Below are 15,773 nucleotides of genomic sequence, written 5' to 3' on the forward strand. Positions count from 1 at the left end.
AGAAAGGAAAGGAAGGGAAGAGAAAGGAAAGGAAGGGAAGGGAAGGGAAAAGAAAGGGAAGGGAAAGGAAAGGAAGGGGAGAGAAAGGAAAGGAAAGGAAGAGAAGAGAAGGGAAAGGAAGAAAAAAGGAAGGGAAAGAAAAGGAAGGGAAGGGAAAGGAAAAAGGAAAGGAAAGGAAGAGAAAGGGAAGGAGGAAGGAAGAAAAGAAGGAAAGGAAGGAGAGGGAGGAAAGAAAGTCAGGATGAACACAGAGTGGGAAGGAAGGAGAGAAGGGGAGAAGGGAGGAAGAAGGAAAGAACATAATGGAGAGTTATGTAAAAGTCTTAGATCATTCATGGATCTTGTGCTACAATTAAAAGTATAGACTACACGCTTGAAAATCCAACCTGTGTGCTAACCCATTTCTTGTAATTCTTTTGTGGATTCTATAATGTTCTGAGTTTTGCAAAGGGCCCTTCCCAGAACTCTTCAGACAGAATTCCCTAGGACGGGGCGTGCTTCGTCTGCCTGTGGCCTTCAGTACGCCAGTTCCTGGAACAGACAACATGCGATGAGCTGTAGCTCCTATGGGATGCCACTTAGTAAGAATTATTTCCAGCTGGAATGCACTGTTACAGAAGCTTTCCACAATGTAAGTTATTGCCCGTCTTCTTTGACTATCAACATATTCAGGTGCATTTTGTGAACAGTTCTTCCCAACATATCCCCTCAAGATAGAACTTTCTGCCGCCATATTTCACTGCTAAACAGCCTGACTGAGAGCTTCCGCTTGCTGTATCGATTTCCTTCTTGCTCTTTCCCCCTCTTTCCCCCAGGGCTTTCCAACACTGCTGTCTGTGGGGTCACTTGTGGACTTCTATTCCTCTGGTCTGGCTCATGGGCTCGGCCTCTCCGGGGATTAGGCTGCCGCTCCATGTCCTCTGGGGGGATCACAGGCGCCTACGGGTTTTCCTGCTGTCCCCCCTTTCTGTCATGTAGCCGGCATCAGTGATCTTCTTGGGTCCTGGAACCCAGCAGGAGTCCGTGGCCCAGCTACTGCTGGCTCCCCGGAGAGCTCCCGCTGGGACTTAACGGGAGGTACTGGGCCCCTTCCTTCCCGGTTTCCCTCCCTCCTGGAATGCTTTGTCCCGAGGACCCTTCCACTACCTTGCCTGTGAGTTGTGGGCTTGGGTCCGGTTCTGGGAGAATCAGATACACCCTGTCTCCTTACTCTCCATTTCTAGCATGGCTTTGGGTCTGGTCTTCTCCTCCCGAGCAACGACCACCAGGCCTTTGGAATCCCCCCCACCCCCAGAGCTCCACCACCTGCGGGTCAGCAAACCCAAATACCACCGTGTCCCACAGCTCCCAGCTGGGCTATTTTTATTTTTTTAGATTTTATTTATTTATTTGACAAAGAGAGACACAGAGAGAGGGGGAACATAAGCAGGGAGAGTGGGAGAGGGAGAAGAAGGCTCCTCGCTGAACAGGGAGCCCGATGCGGAGCTCGATCCCAGGACCTTGGGATCATGACCTGAGCCGAAGGCAGACGCTTAACGACTGAGCCACCCAGGCGCCCCCGGGCTATTTTTAAACACAACGTTTCCAGTTCGTGCACTGAATTTGTGCCAGAGCAAACCCATCTGGTCTAGACCGTACTTCGGTGAGGTCATGTTGTTCACCATTTTCTTCCTCTTATCCTCTCCTCAGGGCCAAGGCAGCGTTCTCCATCATATTGAGGCTGGGGTGGGGTTCAGCTGATTTTGTTCTGGTTTGCATTAATGTGAGGCTTCCGCTTGAAGGTGGGCACACCTTCTGTGGCACTCCAGACCTTGGGCAGCCCCTGCCCATGGACGGCTGCCCCCTGTGCAGGGCAAGGGCTCCACCCAAGTCCAAGCCCGAGTGTGTGCTATGAGCCAGTTCTTTCGGAGCCAGAGTGGCCTGAAAGGCCCAACATCCCCCTGATCTCTCTGGCTTTTGGTTCCTCCCAGAAACCAGCGGTCTGCAATTCTGTAGAGTCTTTGCAGCTCTTCAGTGCTTTGAACAATCTTTAAAAGGTTGACCCTAATTAATTCATAATTAAAGCCACTAATATTTACGATAAATTTCTAAAGACTATATTGTAACTCACTTGAGCAAAATAGGTATTCCTAAAATATTCATTCCAAAAAGTGTATGAAATAATAAAGACTAATTCGTGGAGGCTTAAAAAAAAAAAAAGAGAAGTCTTTAAGAGGTTTTTTCATCCAGGTTTTGAAGAATTATTTTCAGTTGGAGTGGAGACATCTGAGGGACCCAAGTAGCGTTAATGAAATAGGAAACTCAATGATTGCTCTTTTCTCTGCCATTACTTTAATCCAGACCCCTTGACTGCCTTCACAGAATTATAATTATCTCTCACACTGGCTACTTCAGTCTTTCCTGGTTCTCACTTAGTGACTTGAGGTTTATCTTCCTGAAATAACATGACACTGCCTTCCTGCTTTCACACTCAGAGATCATCAGTGTCTTGGACCACTAAACGAGTCCCCGCACATTGCTCAGGTGGGCCAACACAGCTTTGTCTCCAGAATATGCTCCCACTATTTGCTGTCCTGCATTTAGAAGATGCTTCTGACGAATGAAGGTCACGTTAGCATGCCCCCTGCTTCCAGATATCTGTGTACACGCTCTTTCTTCTCCCAGAGTGACCTTCCCCACATCTTCACCAGCCATGCTGCTCCACAAAGCATTCCTTTAACCACCCCTTCCAATGCAGGAACGCTTTCCCCAGTCTCGTGTCCCAAGCCTTAAAACAAAATCTTCCAGTTGCTCCTGGCTGGCTCCGTCAGAGGAGCCTGGGACTCTTGATCTCGAGGTCGTGAGTTTGAGCTCCAAGATGGGTGTAGAGATTACTTCAATAAAAACTTAAAAAAAAAATCTTTCCGGGGTGGCCGGGTAGTTCAGTTGGTTAAGCATCTGACTACTGGTTTCGGCTGAGGTCATGCTCTCAAGGGTTGTGAGATCCAACCCCGCATCTGGCTCCTCCCTCAGCCAGGAGTCTGCTTGAAAATGTCTCTCCTTTGTCCCTCCTCCCCGCTTCCCTGCTCTCTCTCTCAAAATAAATAAATCTGTAAAAACAAATCTTCCATACTACTTCTACATGTCAAGACGTATTCAAGGACTCTTGGCAATGTAGTAATCATCTTGGGTCCTGGAGCTGTGTATTACCATGTGGGTACCCGCTTCTCATCCTACCATATGGTGCACACTGCATATATGACATAGAGTAATCCATCCTTAATCTTAAAATTTTTCTTTTTAATCATACTGACATATAGGATTCATGCATGTAAGTCTTCTTTAGCAATGAGGAGAATCTGAATGCAAATGAATGTCACCCTTACCAGGGTTAATTAGTCATTAATGTCATTAAGAGGCAACCAAACCAGATGCTGAGGGATCATAAAAAGGGGTATAATGGATGAAAGAGAAGCCCAAACAGAAGTGGACATTTACAATAGACCTCTGGAGAGGTATCCTAGGCTTAGGGAAAGTAAATCCGGGTGTTAGAACAGTCTTCCTCTCTGTGACAAAGAAGAATGCTCAAACCCAAATAAGAGGAACTCAGAACGTGTGTTTCAGCACAGAATCAGCATGAGCAGAGCTAAGCAAATTGGGACTGCAGCCTGAAAGCTTAAAAAAAAAAAAAGTCTGCATTTGGTTGTCTATCCACTTAAAGCACCCACAGAACTTTGTACTTGTGGGACGGTAGTGGGAACTGGCAGACAATGCTTAACAATTGCAAGTCATAAACTCTGAAAGACAAGGACCATCTGGCTCCAGAAAGAAAAAAAAAACAGAAAAAATTATATCCCTCTGAACAAGCATCATTCACCATAAAGGATGCTCAGTTTTAAGCATTAACTTAAAGCTACAGGGAAGGAAAATCTTGAAACAGATTTCATGAGCAAGAGATGGCCAACACCAATCCATTGTAGAATTCCCCTAACTTCTAAGTTAGTGTCATTAACATGCTCTGAAGGCAAGAAGCTGGTTTATTTTAATGAAAAATTGTAATTATCTGAAACTTCAATGATATTTACTTGTCACTTTGGTCCCTCTAACCATTTTCACAGAAGGTCTTAAATCTTGCATCCAAAAAGTACATACTTGCTTTGATGTTGTTCCTTAATGCACTGCTGGGTTGGCCTTTCCTCTGCGAACGGTGAATGAATGAGTGCTTAACGGAAGGTTACGTGAAAATCTGTCCTTGGCATTTCTTCTTCTCCAGATCCTACCTACATTTACGATAAGATTTAAATGAGCAGAGAAGGGGATTTATTGTCTTCTTGGATATAGTATTGCTTTCTAATTCCATTCATCATTTTCTCTGTGAGTAGTTAATTTCAGAAGAACCCTAAACAAACACCAAATTGTTAGGTTGATTGTAATGTTGATTAATACTTACTCGCATATTGATCGTGTTTATGTGTGTAAATCTAACCCACAGACATTGCTCTCATTTGGAATTATGTTTTAGTACTATGCAGAATGCACAGCAAACTTATTGTGTTTCTTATGGGACATCTGCTTATGTGGAAATTTAATGTGCTTATCAAATGTTTATCTTCAAATTTTATAAAAATTTGGGAAATTCCGGACAGTTCCTTTTTCTTTGTCATATAAAAATTATTCTTTACTCTCTCCGTTTTAGAAATACATCTCAAATTAGAAATATTAATTCAAACATCACATTGGTCTTATAATTTTAGCTTATTTATACATGATCTGTGAAGCAATGTACAGACTTCCCTCCAGCTGGACACCATTTGGTATGAGCAAAGAAATTCAATAAAGTAGAATTTCACAAATCACATTAATCATGTACAAGCACAGCAACTATTTGGCTCACATATTCTGAGGAGCAAGGGTTTTAGTCCACATGTATCTCCTACTCTCTTAATTAGTTAAGCTCAGACAGAAGAACTCATGTGAAGATCTGCAGAAAGACCCGTATCTCCAAACCATTGGATGTCATGTATATTTGAGATGAATTAGCCCTGAAGAATCTTCTCACACCCCAACACCTCCCCTATACAAACTGTAAAGTCCAGCAGAGTACGTTTCCAAAGAGACTTGCCAAGCTGGATGGATTACAAATCATGGGCTTCTTTACATCTCTCATGAAAGAAAAGAAAACCAGAGGTGGCCTCCATGCCTGAATTTGGAAGTAGGAGTTGAGGGAAAGCCTTATTTCAAGGCCAAGAAAGGTTCCTAGCGAAGCATTGCCAAACGAGGCCATCCACCCGCAGATGCCTTTTGAGGACACATGTCTCTTGGATAGATGGGAATGAAGGAGTAAGAAAGAGATACTGCAAGTCTTTCCTCATTACCCATTCCCTTTAAACCATGGAGCAAAGGTCTACCCCTCAATGGAAATATGAAGAGGACTAGGAAGACACTACCCTACCCCCACCACCATCATATCCACCACTACTAAGAATCAAAGGAACATATGAACAAGGAATTCAAATAGTGAAAATAGCGTAAGGATGATTTTCTGAATATGGACGAAATTGATCTTTATTGTGATAAAATCAACGCAGCTTAAGAGTATTATGATCTCTAAATGAAAACAAAGCCTGCTTCCCCTTTGTTTATTTTTGCCTACCTGCTCAATGAAATTTGAAAAGACTGATACTATCCATTGTTAGTGAAGGTGGGGAGAAGAATGTTCTCAGAATTTTTTGAGAGTTTATCTTGGGTTGTACCAATTTGCCCAGGAGCTTTTGAAATTTTAACTTTGTGTTCCCTCTGAGCCAGCAATTGTACCTGTACAAGTTTTTCCCAATGTAAATATGTAAATATTACTTAAAAGTAATGAGTGAATTCAAGGGAATGATTTCCGTGATATGCTACCGGATATTGAAAAAAATTAAAAGAAAGTTGCAGAATATATACTGTATAGAAAGTATGAACCAAACCTATTCTTTATCTCAAAAATGTACTTTTGTGTGTGTATCACACACACAAAAAATGTATACCAAAAATATAACAAGTAATATTCCTAATATAGGGATATGAGAAATGAATTGAAGACTTTTTTTTTATGTAGATATGTTCCCATTTTGAATTAAAACATGTACAACCTTAAAATAAAAAAGTATACACAACTTTCAAAGTAAGATTAGCCACCAGATGCAAACTTTCTAAAAACACTCAGAATTTGTGCAATAGGAGGTAGTTGGGCATTTGACAGCCTAAGAGTTCTTTCTGTATATTCTATTTAAAAATATATATAGGGATGCCTGGGTGGCTCAATCAGTTGAGCATCTGACTCTTGGTTTAGGCTCGTGGTTTCTGGGTTGTGGGATCGAGTCCTGAGACAGGCTCTGTGCTGGGCAGGGAGTCTGCTTGGGATTCTCTTCCTCTCCCTGTGCTCCTTCCCCTGCTTGCATTCTCTCACTCTCAGATAAATAAGTAAAATCTTAAAAAAAAATAAAATTAAAATATATACATATACATATAATAAGTCTTCTGAGTCATATTGAGGAGGTAAACCCCCTGAAGCTAACATGTCACATCTTGTCCATCATACATCTCCATCTTCAAAATAACCACAAGGATTATTCAGCCCAAATACTTTGCATGTAGAAGACGATTGTAAAAATGAGTGACTTTTTCCTCTACAAAATTTCAGGAATGTAAACTTCTGTGAATATTGTTGCAGATTATCTCGGGTCATGGAAGTTGAAGGAATAAGAAAAATCTGCTAAACATGAACAGAGCTTTAAATAAGAGTATTCATCAAGGGTACGAAGACAGGGGCGCCCAGGTGGCTCGGTCAGTTGAGCGTCCAACTCTTGGTTTCCACTCAGGTCATGATCTCAGGACGGATGCAGTCAGGCTCCGTGCTCTGCATGGAGTCTGCTTGAGATTCTATCCTCCCTCTCCCTTGTGCTCCTCCCCCTGCTTGCATGCACACTCTCTCTCTAAAGTAAAATAAATAAAACCTTTAAAAAAAAGAGTATGAAGATATGTCTTTTACAGAAATGCCTCAGAATCAAAATACATTAGCAAGCACAAAAGTAAGGGTAATATAAATGTTAATAACTATGTATAGTATTTCAGTATTTTGCATTGGTTCTGCTTTGTATCTGATTTTCTATATTTTGTTATTTGCTGTAAACAAAAGTTTGTTTCTTTCACTTTTGTTTGGCTGTTTTCTCTCATAAGTAACATTCTACTGATGGTTGCAGATTATTCAGGAAGAGCAAGATAATGGGAACTAAAATAAGTAGGTAAGGAGTATTTTTCCTTATTCTAAACATTCCATCTGTCTAACTATATTTATAGTATGTAAAACACCTGTTTTTATTTCCAAGGGACCAATCTGGTTCTAAAGTCGCAGCTGGTGATAGTCTGTGAGGGTGTTTAGATACTATTTCTTGAGCAAGGCAGATGGCTATCAAAAGCAACTTCATAATTTTATTTTTTATCACCATCCCCAAATTTGGAGAAACCCATGTGGACAGAATTGACAGTACTTGAGCTTGAAAAGTGCAGGGCATGTGTTCTTTTGGTATGCACAAGGGATCACCATAAGCATGGGAGAGTTGAAGGGACCAAACACGGAGAATGTTCATCTCATAAAAATAATGCTAAGAGAAGTCAGTACCCAGGACTAAATGTAGATGAGCAAGGATAGTTGTCATTTCCAAGAGCAACACTGACCTCAACAGTCAGATTGAGTGCACTTGACCAGGTCCCCTTTAGAACCATCAGTGGTCGAGAATGGCCCCTCTCTATACACCAGTCTGTATAATGAAGGCAGAAGGGGCACAATACAGAGATGTTTATGATGAACTGTACTAAGAAGATGAGATGTCCTGATCAAGTGCCACTAGGGATAAAATCCCCCATAAAATTGACCAACTGTTGGAAGCAGTGACTTGGACAGTTCCTTCTGTAAAGGACTAAAGATAAAAATAAAAGTAGTACCTCTCCAGTTGAGGAATCGACTCAAGGAAAATCAACTGGGAACACACAAAAAATTTTCCTGACCTAGTCCAGGAATAAACTGGTTGATAAACCAGATCCTTCAACCACGTGCAGTCTGAAAACTCTTTATCTTTAGTGTGTGAGATTATTGAAATATTCGACGTGTGGACAGTTGGTAAAATTGATGAAATCCAAGAGAGACAACTCTAATAATGAATAAGAGACTAAAAATATAGATAATAAACACCCATTATATTTAAGTCATTAGTACTTTTGATCTGATTATCCTAAGTGAATCAATCCAATATTCAACACGTTCAATACTACGTGTGCTTATTGTATCTGCTCTATGGGACAGTTAAAGCATTTAAGAAAGACATATCAGACTGTGATTTGAATTAAATAATTAGAAAATTTCATTAGGTGTGTAATCAATGTTTAAATGTCTATAGAAACCTAATCTTTTTGTTTAATAAGCTTTTGCTTTATTGGTTACATAAATAAAGTAATCAGTCTTTAGATGAATGCTACAGAAATAAATTGGGTATCAAAGTAAAAATAGTGGTTTTCTTCATGCACATAAACTTTTGGATATAAGAAATCTATCAACATTAAAAAGGGTAGATGCATCAATATCTCACATTATTCATAGCTCTTAGAAATGGAGATCTAAATTAAATTCTAGAAGTAACTGCTGGGAAAGGAGAGCTAAAACTAAGGAAAGAATTCCATCTGGAATATGGTAAATAAGTTCATAAAAATATGAACGATATAATCACTATTTGAAAATATGTGATTTTAGAATATTTAAATCAAATAATAGGAAGCAAAGAAGACCACCCCATGGAAACATTTGTTGGACACTAATGGAATTAGTATTTTTTTTTTTTTTCAAATAATCCCTATGCCCAACATGGGGCTCATACTCACGACTCCAAGATCAAGAGTTGCATGCTGTAGCGACTGAGCCAGCGAGGGGCCCATGGAATTAATTCTCAATAGAAGTGTTCACCATTGAAAAGGAAGGATGTGATTCAGCATTTAAAAGCCTAAGATGAAAGAATTAAAAGTTAAATTATAACAGGTAAAATTGAAGACTGTATACAGTTTACCATGTGGATACCACCTGAGAAAGAAGAACATAACTGAGGGTCACTCATGACTGCACGGGGGTGGGTGGGGGAAGACTGAGAGTTGAGTGAAAGCCATGTCTAGTTTGAAGGCTTTTCTGAGACTACCCAGTGGAGGTATTCAGCAGGTGCTTGGATAGATGAGTCTGGGGGTCAATATGATGGGGTTCTGGGCCACTGTTTGGTCTTGGGTGCCCTTGTCTGATGGGCTGCACATGAAGACCCACTAATCTGCTGGGAAGGAGTGGGAAAGGGCAGGAGCTCCCAAGGTGATATGACGTGTCCCAACCCAAGGGGTGTGCAGAAGAACGCGCTGGTACGGAGCTCTGGGAAACACAGCCAGGGACCGGGGAGGAAGAGTCCAGGAGAGCGTGCGTGCTTGCGGACAGCGTGTGGGACAGGAATGAACACTGCCCTCTGTGTTTGTCAACACCCAGCTCTCTGAGATCTGAGTGGGAGCCGCCTGGATGGAGGTGGACATTGAAGCCAGACCAGCAAAGAGGAGGCTAGGTAGGAGGTGAGTCAATGGAGGTGGTGGTGGTACAATTTGAGAAAGTTGGCTCTGAACATGAGCAGAGAGCCAGGGTGGTGTCTTGGGGAAGTGGGGCCCAGGGGAGCTTGTTATGTTTCATGTGGGAGATAGCAAAGCCTGTTAGCGTGGAGAAGTATGAAGGGGAAAGGGACAGGGTTGTAATGAGGGAGAGAGCAGAGAAATGATGCACAGGGCTTCTTGAAAATCGAAGAGGAGAGGGGCTACAAGGTCAATGCACAAATTCTGGGGTACAAGAGGGGAGAAACATTCTCTCTGAGCACGGAGGAAGGAAAGGAAAGTGATCGTGAGTACAAGATTTGCTGAACTGGTTTTGTGAAGCTAATGGGATTCCTACTGGAGGCACTTGATTTCTTATCCTGGTGTGGAAGATGAGGTTCCTGGCTGCTTCTGAGAAGAACAGGGGAGGCATGATAGTTGAGCACAAGAGACAAGGAACAAAACTTTTATCACAGTAGGGTAGCTGAAGAGTGAATTTACTCACAAACCTTTGGTATTGGCTCCTTTTAAACCTTAGAATTAATTTAATAGAACTTGAAAAGAGATTTTTATAATTCAGGTATAGTAAAGAGATAACATACAAACTTTTGCAAAGTCTTAAACTTTAAATTCTTAAGTGAACTGCTGAAGTCATTCTACCATTGGAGGGAGAAAGACAAATATTATCATTACCAACCATTAAAAATAGTTACGGCAGAACCTCCCATCCCTTATTAATAGACTCTCCTCAAATGGTAATGGAATTTGGATATTTGTTTTCTACTAATGTCAAAGGTAACGTGAATTTCTCTAACGAGTTTAGAAACTTGCTCACCAACACTACAGTCCTAGGTACAGAAGGTTTTATGGAATTTTGCATCAAACGGAAAATAACTTGCAACTGTGGCATTTCCATGTTTCTCTCCCAGACTCTAGCGCCTCATTTCTTCCAGTCCATTATCCTACGCACTGAAAGCCAGGACAGCTCTGACAGCAAAGTGTCTCTCTGTTACCACCCTAGGAGCCTTGACTCCATAAAATTCCACTGTTGGCCACTTTCCCACCATCAGGACCCTTAGTCTCTGTTTCCAGGTGTCCACTATTTAATTGTGGTAGAAAGCCACAAAAGCCATGGATTGGTTTAACGAATTGTAGAATAAATGATCCCAGCTGGCCTGGCAGACCCACGTTTTCTTCACAGCTGTTCTAAACCTAAATGAGCTGCCTTTTGTTCTGAGATGAAAGCCAACACCCTGTTCGCTTTTCTCGATCACTCAGAAATGTTTGGCATAGCCAACGTGTCTCCTGAAGATCCTGCTTTTCTGAAAGAGTTCCTCCTTGGTTTTCCACCGGTGCTTTTGAGCTGGCTTCTACCAACTTCCACTGGAAATGTGCTCAATACACGGACCCCCTCTGTGCTCTCTTCCTTTTCCCCATGTACTGGATCTTCCTCACTTGCTGACAAATATGCCTACCTCTTCCTTCCCTGTCTCCCGACTGTCCCCAACCAAAAATAGTACCCATCCACACATCTAACGTCCACGTTTATGGTCTTCTCTCCATCCCTTTAGTACCAAACATCTTGGGGGAAAATCTGTCTATAAAATACGGCAATATTGTCTGTGCCATCTGCCATCACTGCCCCCCCCCCCCCCCCCCCCCCGCCGGGAACAATTTCTTCTTCCCATTACTATGGAAACCACCATCTGACCAGTATTTCTCAAAACTCAGTGAATCATTTGGTAATGTAGTTTACAATGCTGTTCTATTTAGTAGGTTGAGCATGAAGCCTGAGCTTCTGCATTTCTAACAAATTCCCAAGTGATGTCCCAGCATTGGGTTAAGGACTGCAGTTTGAAATCCAGGAACCTAAAGGAACATCACTACATTATTAATGTCTTTGCAAGCTGTCCCTTGAAAACTAAAGACAAGAATCTTATCTACATAGTTTCAACTATTTTAACTGTCCAACTCAATATTTGTTTCCTGAGGCCATCCATCCACAACACTGACTCTTACCGACCGGCAGTCCTGTGGTGTCATATTCAGTGGCTTTGCCATCCATATCCTACTGGCCTTCTCTGCTGAATTCAACACAGTGCACCACTCAGGCGATTAAACTGTACAACTCTGGCTCCCTTGGAGGAAGAGCTTTTTTTAATAACATTACTGTGCAAACATCAATTTTATTAAAAGCCAGTAATATAAATATTTCAGTCTTTCTCTCTTCCGGTTGGGCTCCAGGCCTGAATTGTCAGAATATCCAACCCCGAGCCCACAGGAGGGCAGAGATGGCACATGACCCAATGGCACCCAATTAGAATTTTCTCTTGGACTTTCTATTAAGCCTATTTCAAAAAAAAAAAAAAAAAAATCCCTCCCTATGCCCTATGACCACTTATATGGTAAAATAATGAGCTTTGCTCAGAGTGCAGTCACCTTATCATCTGGAGAGAACCTATTTTTTTTTTTTTTTAAGATTTTATTTATTTATTTGAGAGAGAGAGAATGAGAGACAGAGAGCATGAGAGGGAGGAGGGTCAGAGGGAGAAGCAGACTCCCTGCCGAGCAGGGAGCCCGATGCAGGACTCGATCCCGGGACTCCAGGATCATGACCTGAGCCGAAGGCAGTTGCTTAACCAACTGAGCCACCCAGGCGCCCTGGAGAGAACCTATTTTAAAGATAGATCATATCTAGAGATGTGATTTGAGGATGTCTGGTACAAGGACATACCAGTCCTTGCCATACAATGTGGCAATCGTCTTTCTGGTATTTCTCTTTGGATTAAGGTCATTTGATTTGTGTTTCCTTCACATGCAACGACAGCTTTCAACAATTAACTGTCCTAAAAATGACCTCTATTGGGCTTCCCTTAAATAAAAAAACATCTCTATTGCCTCCTTGGAAAAGTGGACAGAAGACATTAAGGAAAAAATTACCCGAAGAAATTAAGAAAGTAAAGGTTAAGAGATTACTTAACCTTTCTTGGCTGTCATTGAGCCTTCCTTCTGTCAGCTGAACTTTAACATCCATTTGTCACATTTCGAAAACATAAGCACTTGAGGGTGTGAAAGAATTTGCAACATTTGTGACCTAATATGAAGAGACTAGACACCACCCAGAATTTGATGTTCCCATTCCGAAACATTGTATGATCACGTAAATAGGTAAATCTGTAGAGTTTTCATGTTTCCTGCACATTTTAAAACTTTTTAAAGATTTTCTTTACTTATTTGAGAGAAAGAGCAGGGGCGAGGCAGAGGGGGAGGGGCAGAGGGAGAGGGACAAGCAGACTCCCCGCTGAACATGGAGCCTGGTGCCTGGGCTCCATCTTTCCACCCTGAGATCAGGACCTGAGACAAAATCAAGAATCGGACGCTTAACCAACTGAGCCACCCAGGTGCCCCTTGCACATTTTTTAGATGATATGCATTGTTTTGCTATTGTGAATGCACTGTTCCACGTCTTAAGTTCTGCTAGTATAAAAGTACTATTTTCATATATTACTGTCCACTTTTTAATGAATACTTCTTTGCAATATTTTTTAGTTGATTAGCTTGTTTTTCGAGGCATGGAGTCATTCATTCCTCAACAACTGTTGAGGATTTTTGGTGTGCTAGACACAACTCCAAAGGAAAATGGTTTTGCTCTTTTTCCCACCATAAATAGAAATACCATTTTCTACCATAAGGAAGTAAAACACTTGTAGAAATGGCGGATTCCATCAATCTCCTGTTGAGTTCGTAGGTATTCAGAATGTTTTGATCCCTATCCAGCTGAATTCCTGGGACCAGACGAAATCCAGGTCTCCTACTCTGCCGCCATCTTGCTCCTCCCCCGAAATGGTGGATTCCAGAGCTGAGGAAGAGGAAGTGGAAGAGAAACCTAGAGAACCTTGTTCCAGAAAGCAAGGAAGTGTTCAACGGATGAGGAGGATCTGACAAAGGATGAGGACACAGGAGTCAGCCAAACTAGGTTCCCACTGACCGAACAGGCCAATTTGGGCATCAAAATAAATCATGATAGTAGCAGATTATAATCCATTGAATAAAATAGGAAGCCATCAGTCCAAATGGCAGCATTACACCTGTGATTTCCTTGCCAATCATGAGGAAACATGAGATAAACCCAAGCTGAGGGAAATCCTATGAAATAACTCATGGGTGGAATAGTGACTCCCCAAAGTCATGTCCATCCAGAACCTCAGAATGTGAGCTCACTTGGAAATAGGTCTTTGCAGATATAATTCATTAAGAATGTCAAGATGAGATCGTCCTGGATTTAGGGTGGTCCCTAAGTGCACAAACTGGCATCCTTATGAGAACATCAGCAGACACTAGACACATGCACAGGGAAGAAGCCCATGTGAAGACAAGCAGGTGTTGGAACGATGTTGCCACAGCCAAGAAAGGCCAAAGACTGCTAGCGTCCCCAGAAGTTGGGAGAGAGGCATGGAGCAGTTTTCTTCAAGCCTCCAGGAGCAACCAACGTGGCCAACTCCTGGATGTTTGGATTCTGGCCTCCTGAAACTGTGAAAGAATAAGTTTCTGCTGTTTTAAGCCAACCAGTTTGTGGTCCTAGTGATGGCCATCCTAGGGAACGAATAGAGAAAAGGACCCATAATCCTCCAAACTCCCACTGATCCTCCCAGTGCCGTGAAGTCAAAGAGAGACTGTATAAAATGGTCCACACTGAAGGAAACTGAAGAGACATGGTCCAGACCGAAGAGCACTAATCAAAGAGACCCCAAAGTGCTCCCTCACCCCTCTGCCTTGTGAAGACACAGCGAGAACATGGCTGTGTGCGAACCAGGAAGCTGGAGCTCAGCAGACAGCAAACCCGCCAGTGCCTTCATCTTGGACTTGCAGCCTCCAGAACCGTGAGAAGTAAATTCCTGTCGTCTACACGCCACCCAGTGTCTGGTGTTTTGTTCTAGCAGCCCAGAGGGACTAGCGCACCTTGATATGGTCAACAGCACTGCCATGATTCTGTTCAGCCAGTGGGAGGAGCAATCAGAAATAGCAAGGTGAAGCACACCCCCTCCCTCTTTAGGAGGGACCGGTCCTGCTAACTGCCTTGGATGGAGGCCACTGTCAGGTATGTGTGCTTCAGGCTGGTCAGTACAGCTTCATCTCCCAGCTCTACAGCCTTGCCAGGAACTATGTTCTGGGGGCACCGGGAAGGGTGCCCATTACCAAAGTGTCCCCCATGTAAGCAAGCCCAGGGATCGATCACTCTTTGGGCAAATTTTCCCCTTTCCTGAAGAGACTTCTGGATTTGAACAGGTGTCATCCATCAGCCTCTCAACTAGTGTTTTTCTCCACTGCCCAGGTGAGACATGGGTTGGGGGTGATGGTGGAGGTCTGATCTTGGCTAGCAGTGGATACCCATATGTTTCTGTGGTCAGCAGTGGATACCAGTATATTTCCATGGCCAGCAGTGCATACCGGTGCGTCTCCGTGGCCAGCAGTAGGCACCTGTGCATCTCCATGGTCAGCAGAGGATAGTGGTATGTCTCCATGGTCAGCAGGGGACACCTGTGCATCTCCGTGGCCAGCAGCAGACACCGGCGCATCTCCGTGGCCAGCAGTGGACACCGGCGCGTCTCCGTGGCCAGCAGCGGACACCGGCGCGTCTCCGTGGCCAGCAGCGGACACCGGCGCGTCTCCGTGGCCAGCAGCGGACACCGGCGCGTCTCCGTGGCCAGCAGTGGATACCGGCGCGTCTCCGTGGCCAGCAGTGGATACCGGTATATCTCCGTGGCCAGCAGCGGACACCAGCGCGTCTCCGTGATCAGCAGTGGACATCGGCGCATCTCCGTGGCCAGCAGTGCATACCGGTATATCTCCGTGGCCAGCAGCGGATACCGGCGTGTCTCCGTGGCCAGCAGCGGATACCGGTATATCTCCGTGACCAGCAGCAGGTATCGGTGCGTCTCCGTGGCCAGCAGTGGATACCGGTATGTCTCTGTGGCCAGCAGCGGATACTGGCGCATCTCCGTGGCCAGCAGTGGATATCGGCATGTCTCCGTGGCCAGCAGTGGATACTGGTATATCTCCGTGGCCAGCACCAGATATCATCATGTCTCCGTAGCCAGCAGTGGATACTGGTATATCTCTGTGGCCAGCAGTGGATACCGGCGCATCTCCGT

General features: G+C 43.4%; 1 protein-coding gene across 1 annotated transcript in view; it reads right to left on the reverse strand.

Moving 5' to 3' along the window:
- Window positions 1-8,883: 8,883 nt before the first annotated feature.
- PNPLA4 (patatin like phospholipase domain containing 4) overlaps window positions 8,884-15,773 on the reverse strand; it is a 37,716-nt gene continuing 30,826 nt past the window's right edge. The window contains exon 6 of the mRNA XM_032391174.1: window positions 8,884-9,011. Within this exon, the coding sequence (XP_032247065.1) occupies window positions 8,997-9,011 (15 nt within the window). The 3' untranslated portion in view covers window positions 8,884-8,996. The remainder of the gene's footprint in view (window positions 9,012-15,773) is intronic.

This window comes from Phoca vitulina, unplaced genomic scaffold (genome assembly GCF_004348235.1).
Source record: "Phoca vitulina isolate PV1807 unplaced genomic scaffold, GSC_HSeal_1.0 scaffold60, whole genome shotgun sequence".
In the NCBI taxonomy this organism is placed as follows: Eukaryota; Metazoa; Chordata; class Mammalia; order Carnivora; family Phocidae; genus Phoca; species Phoca vitulina.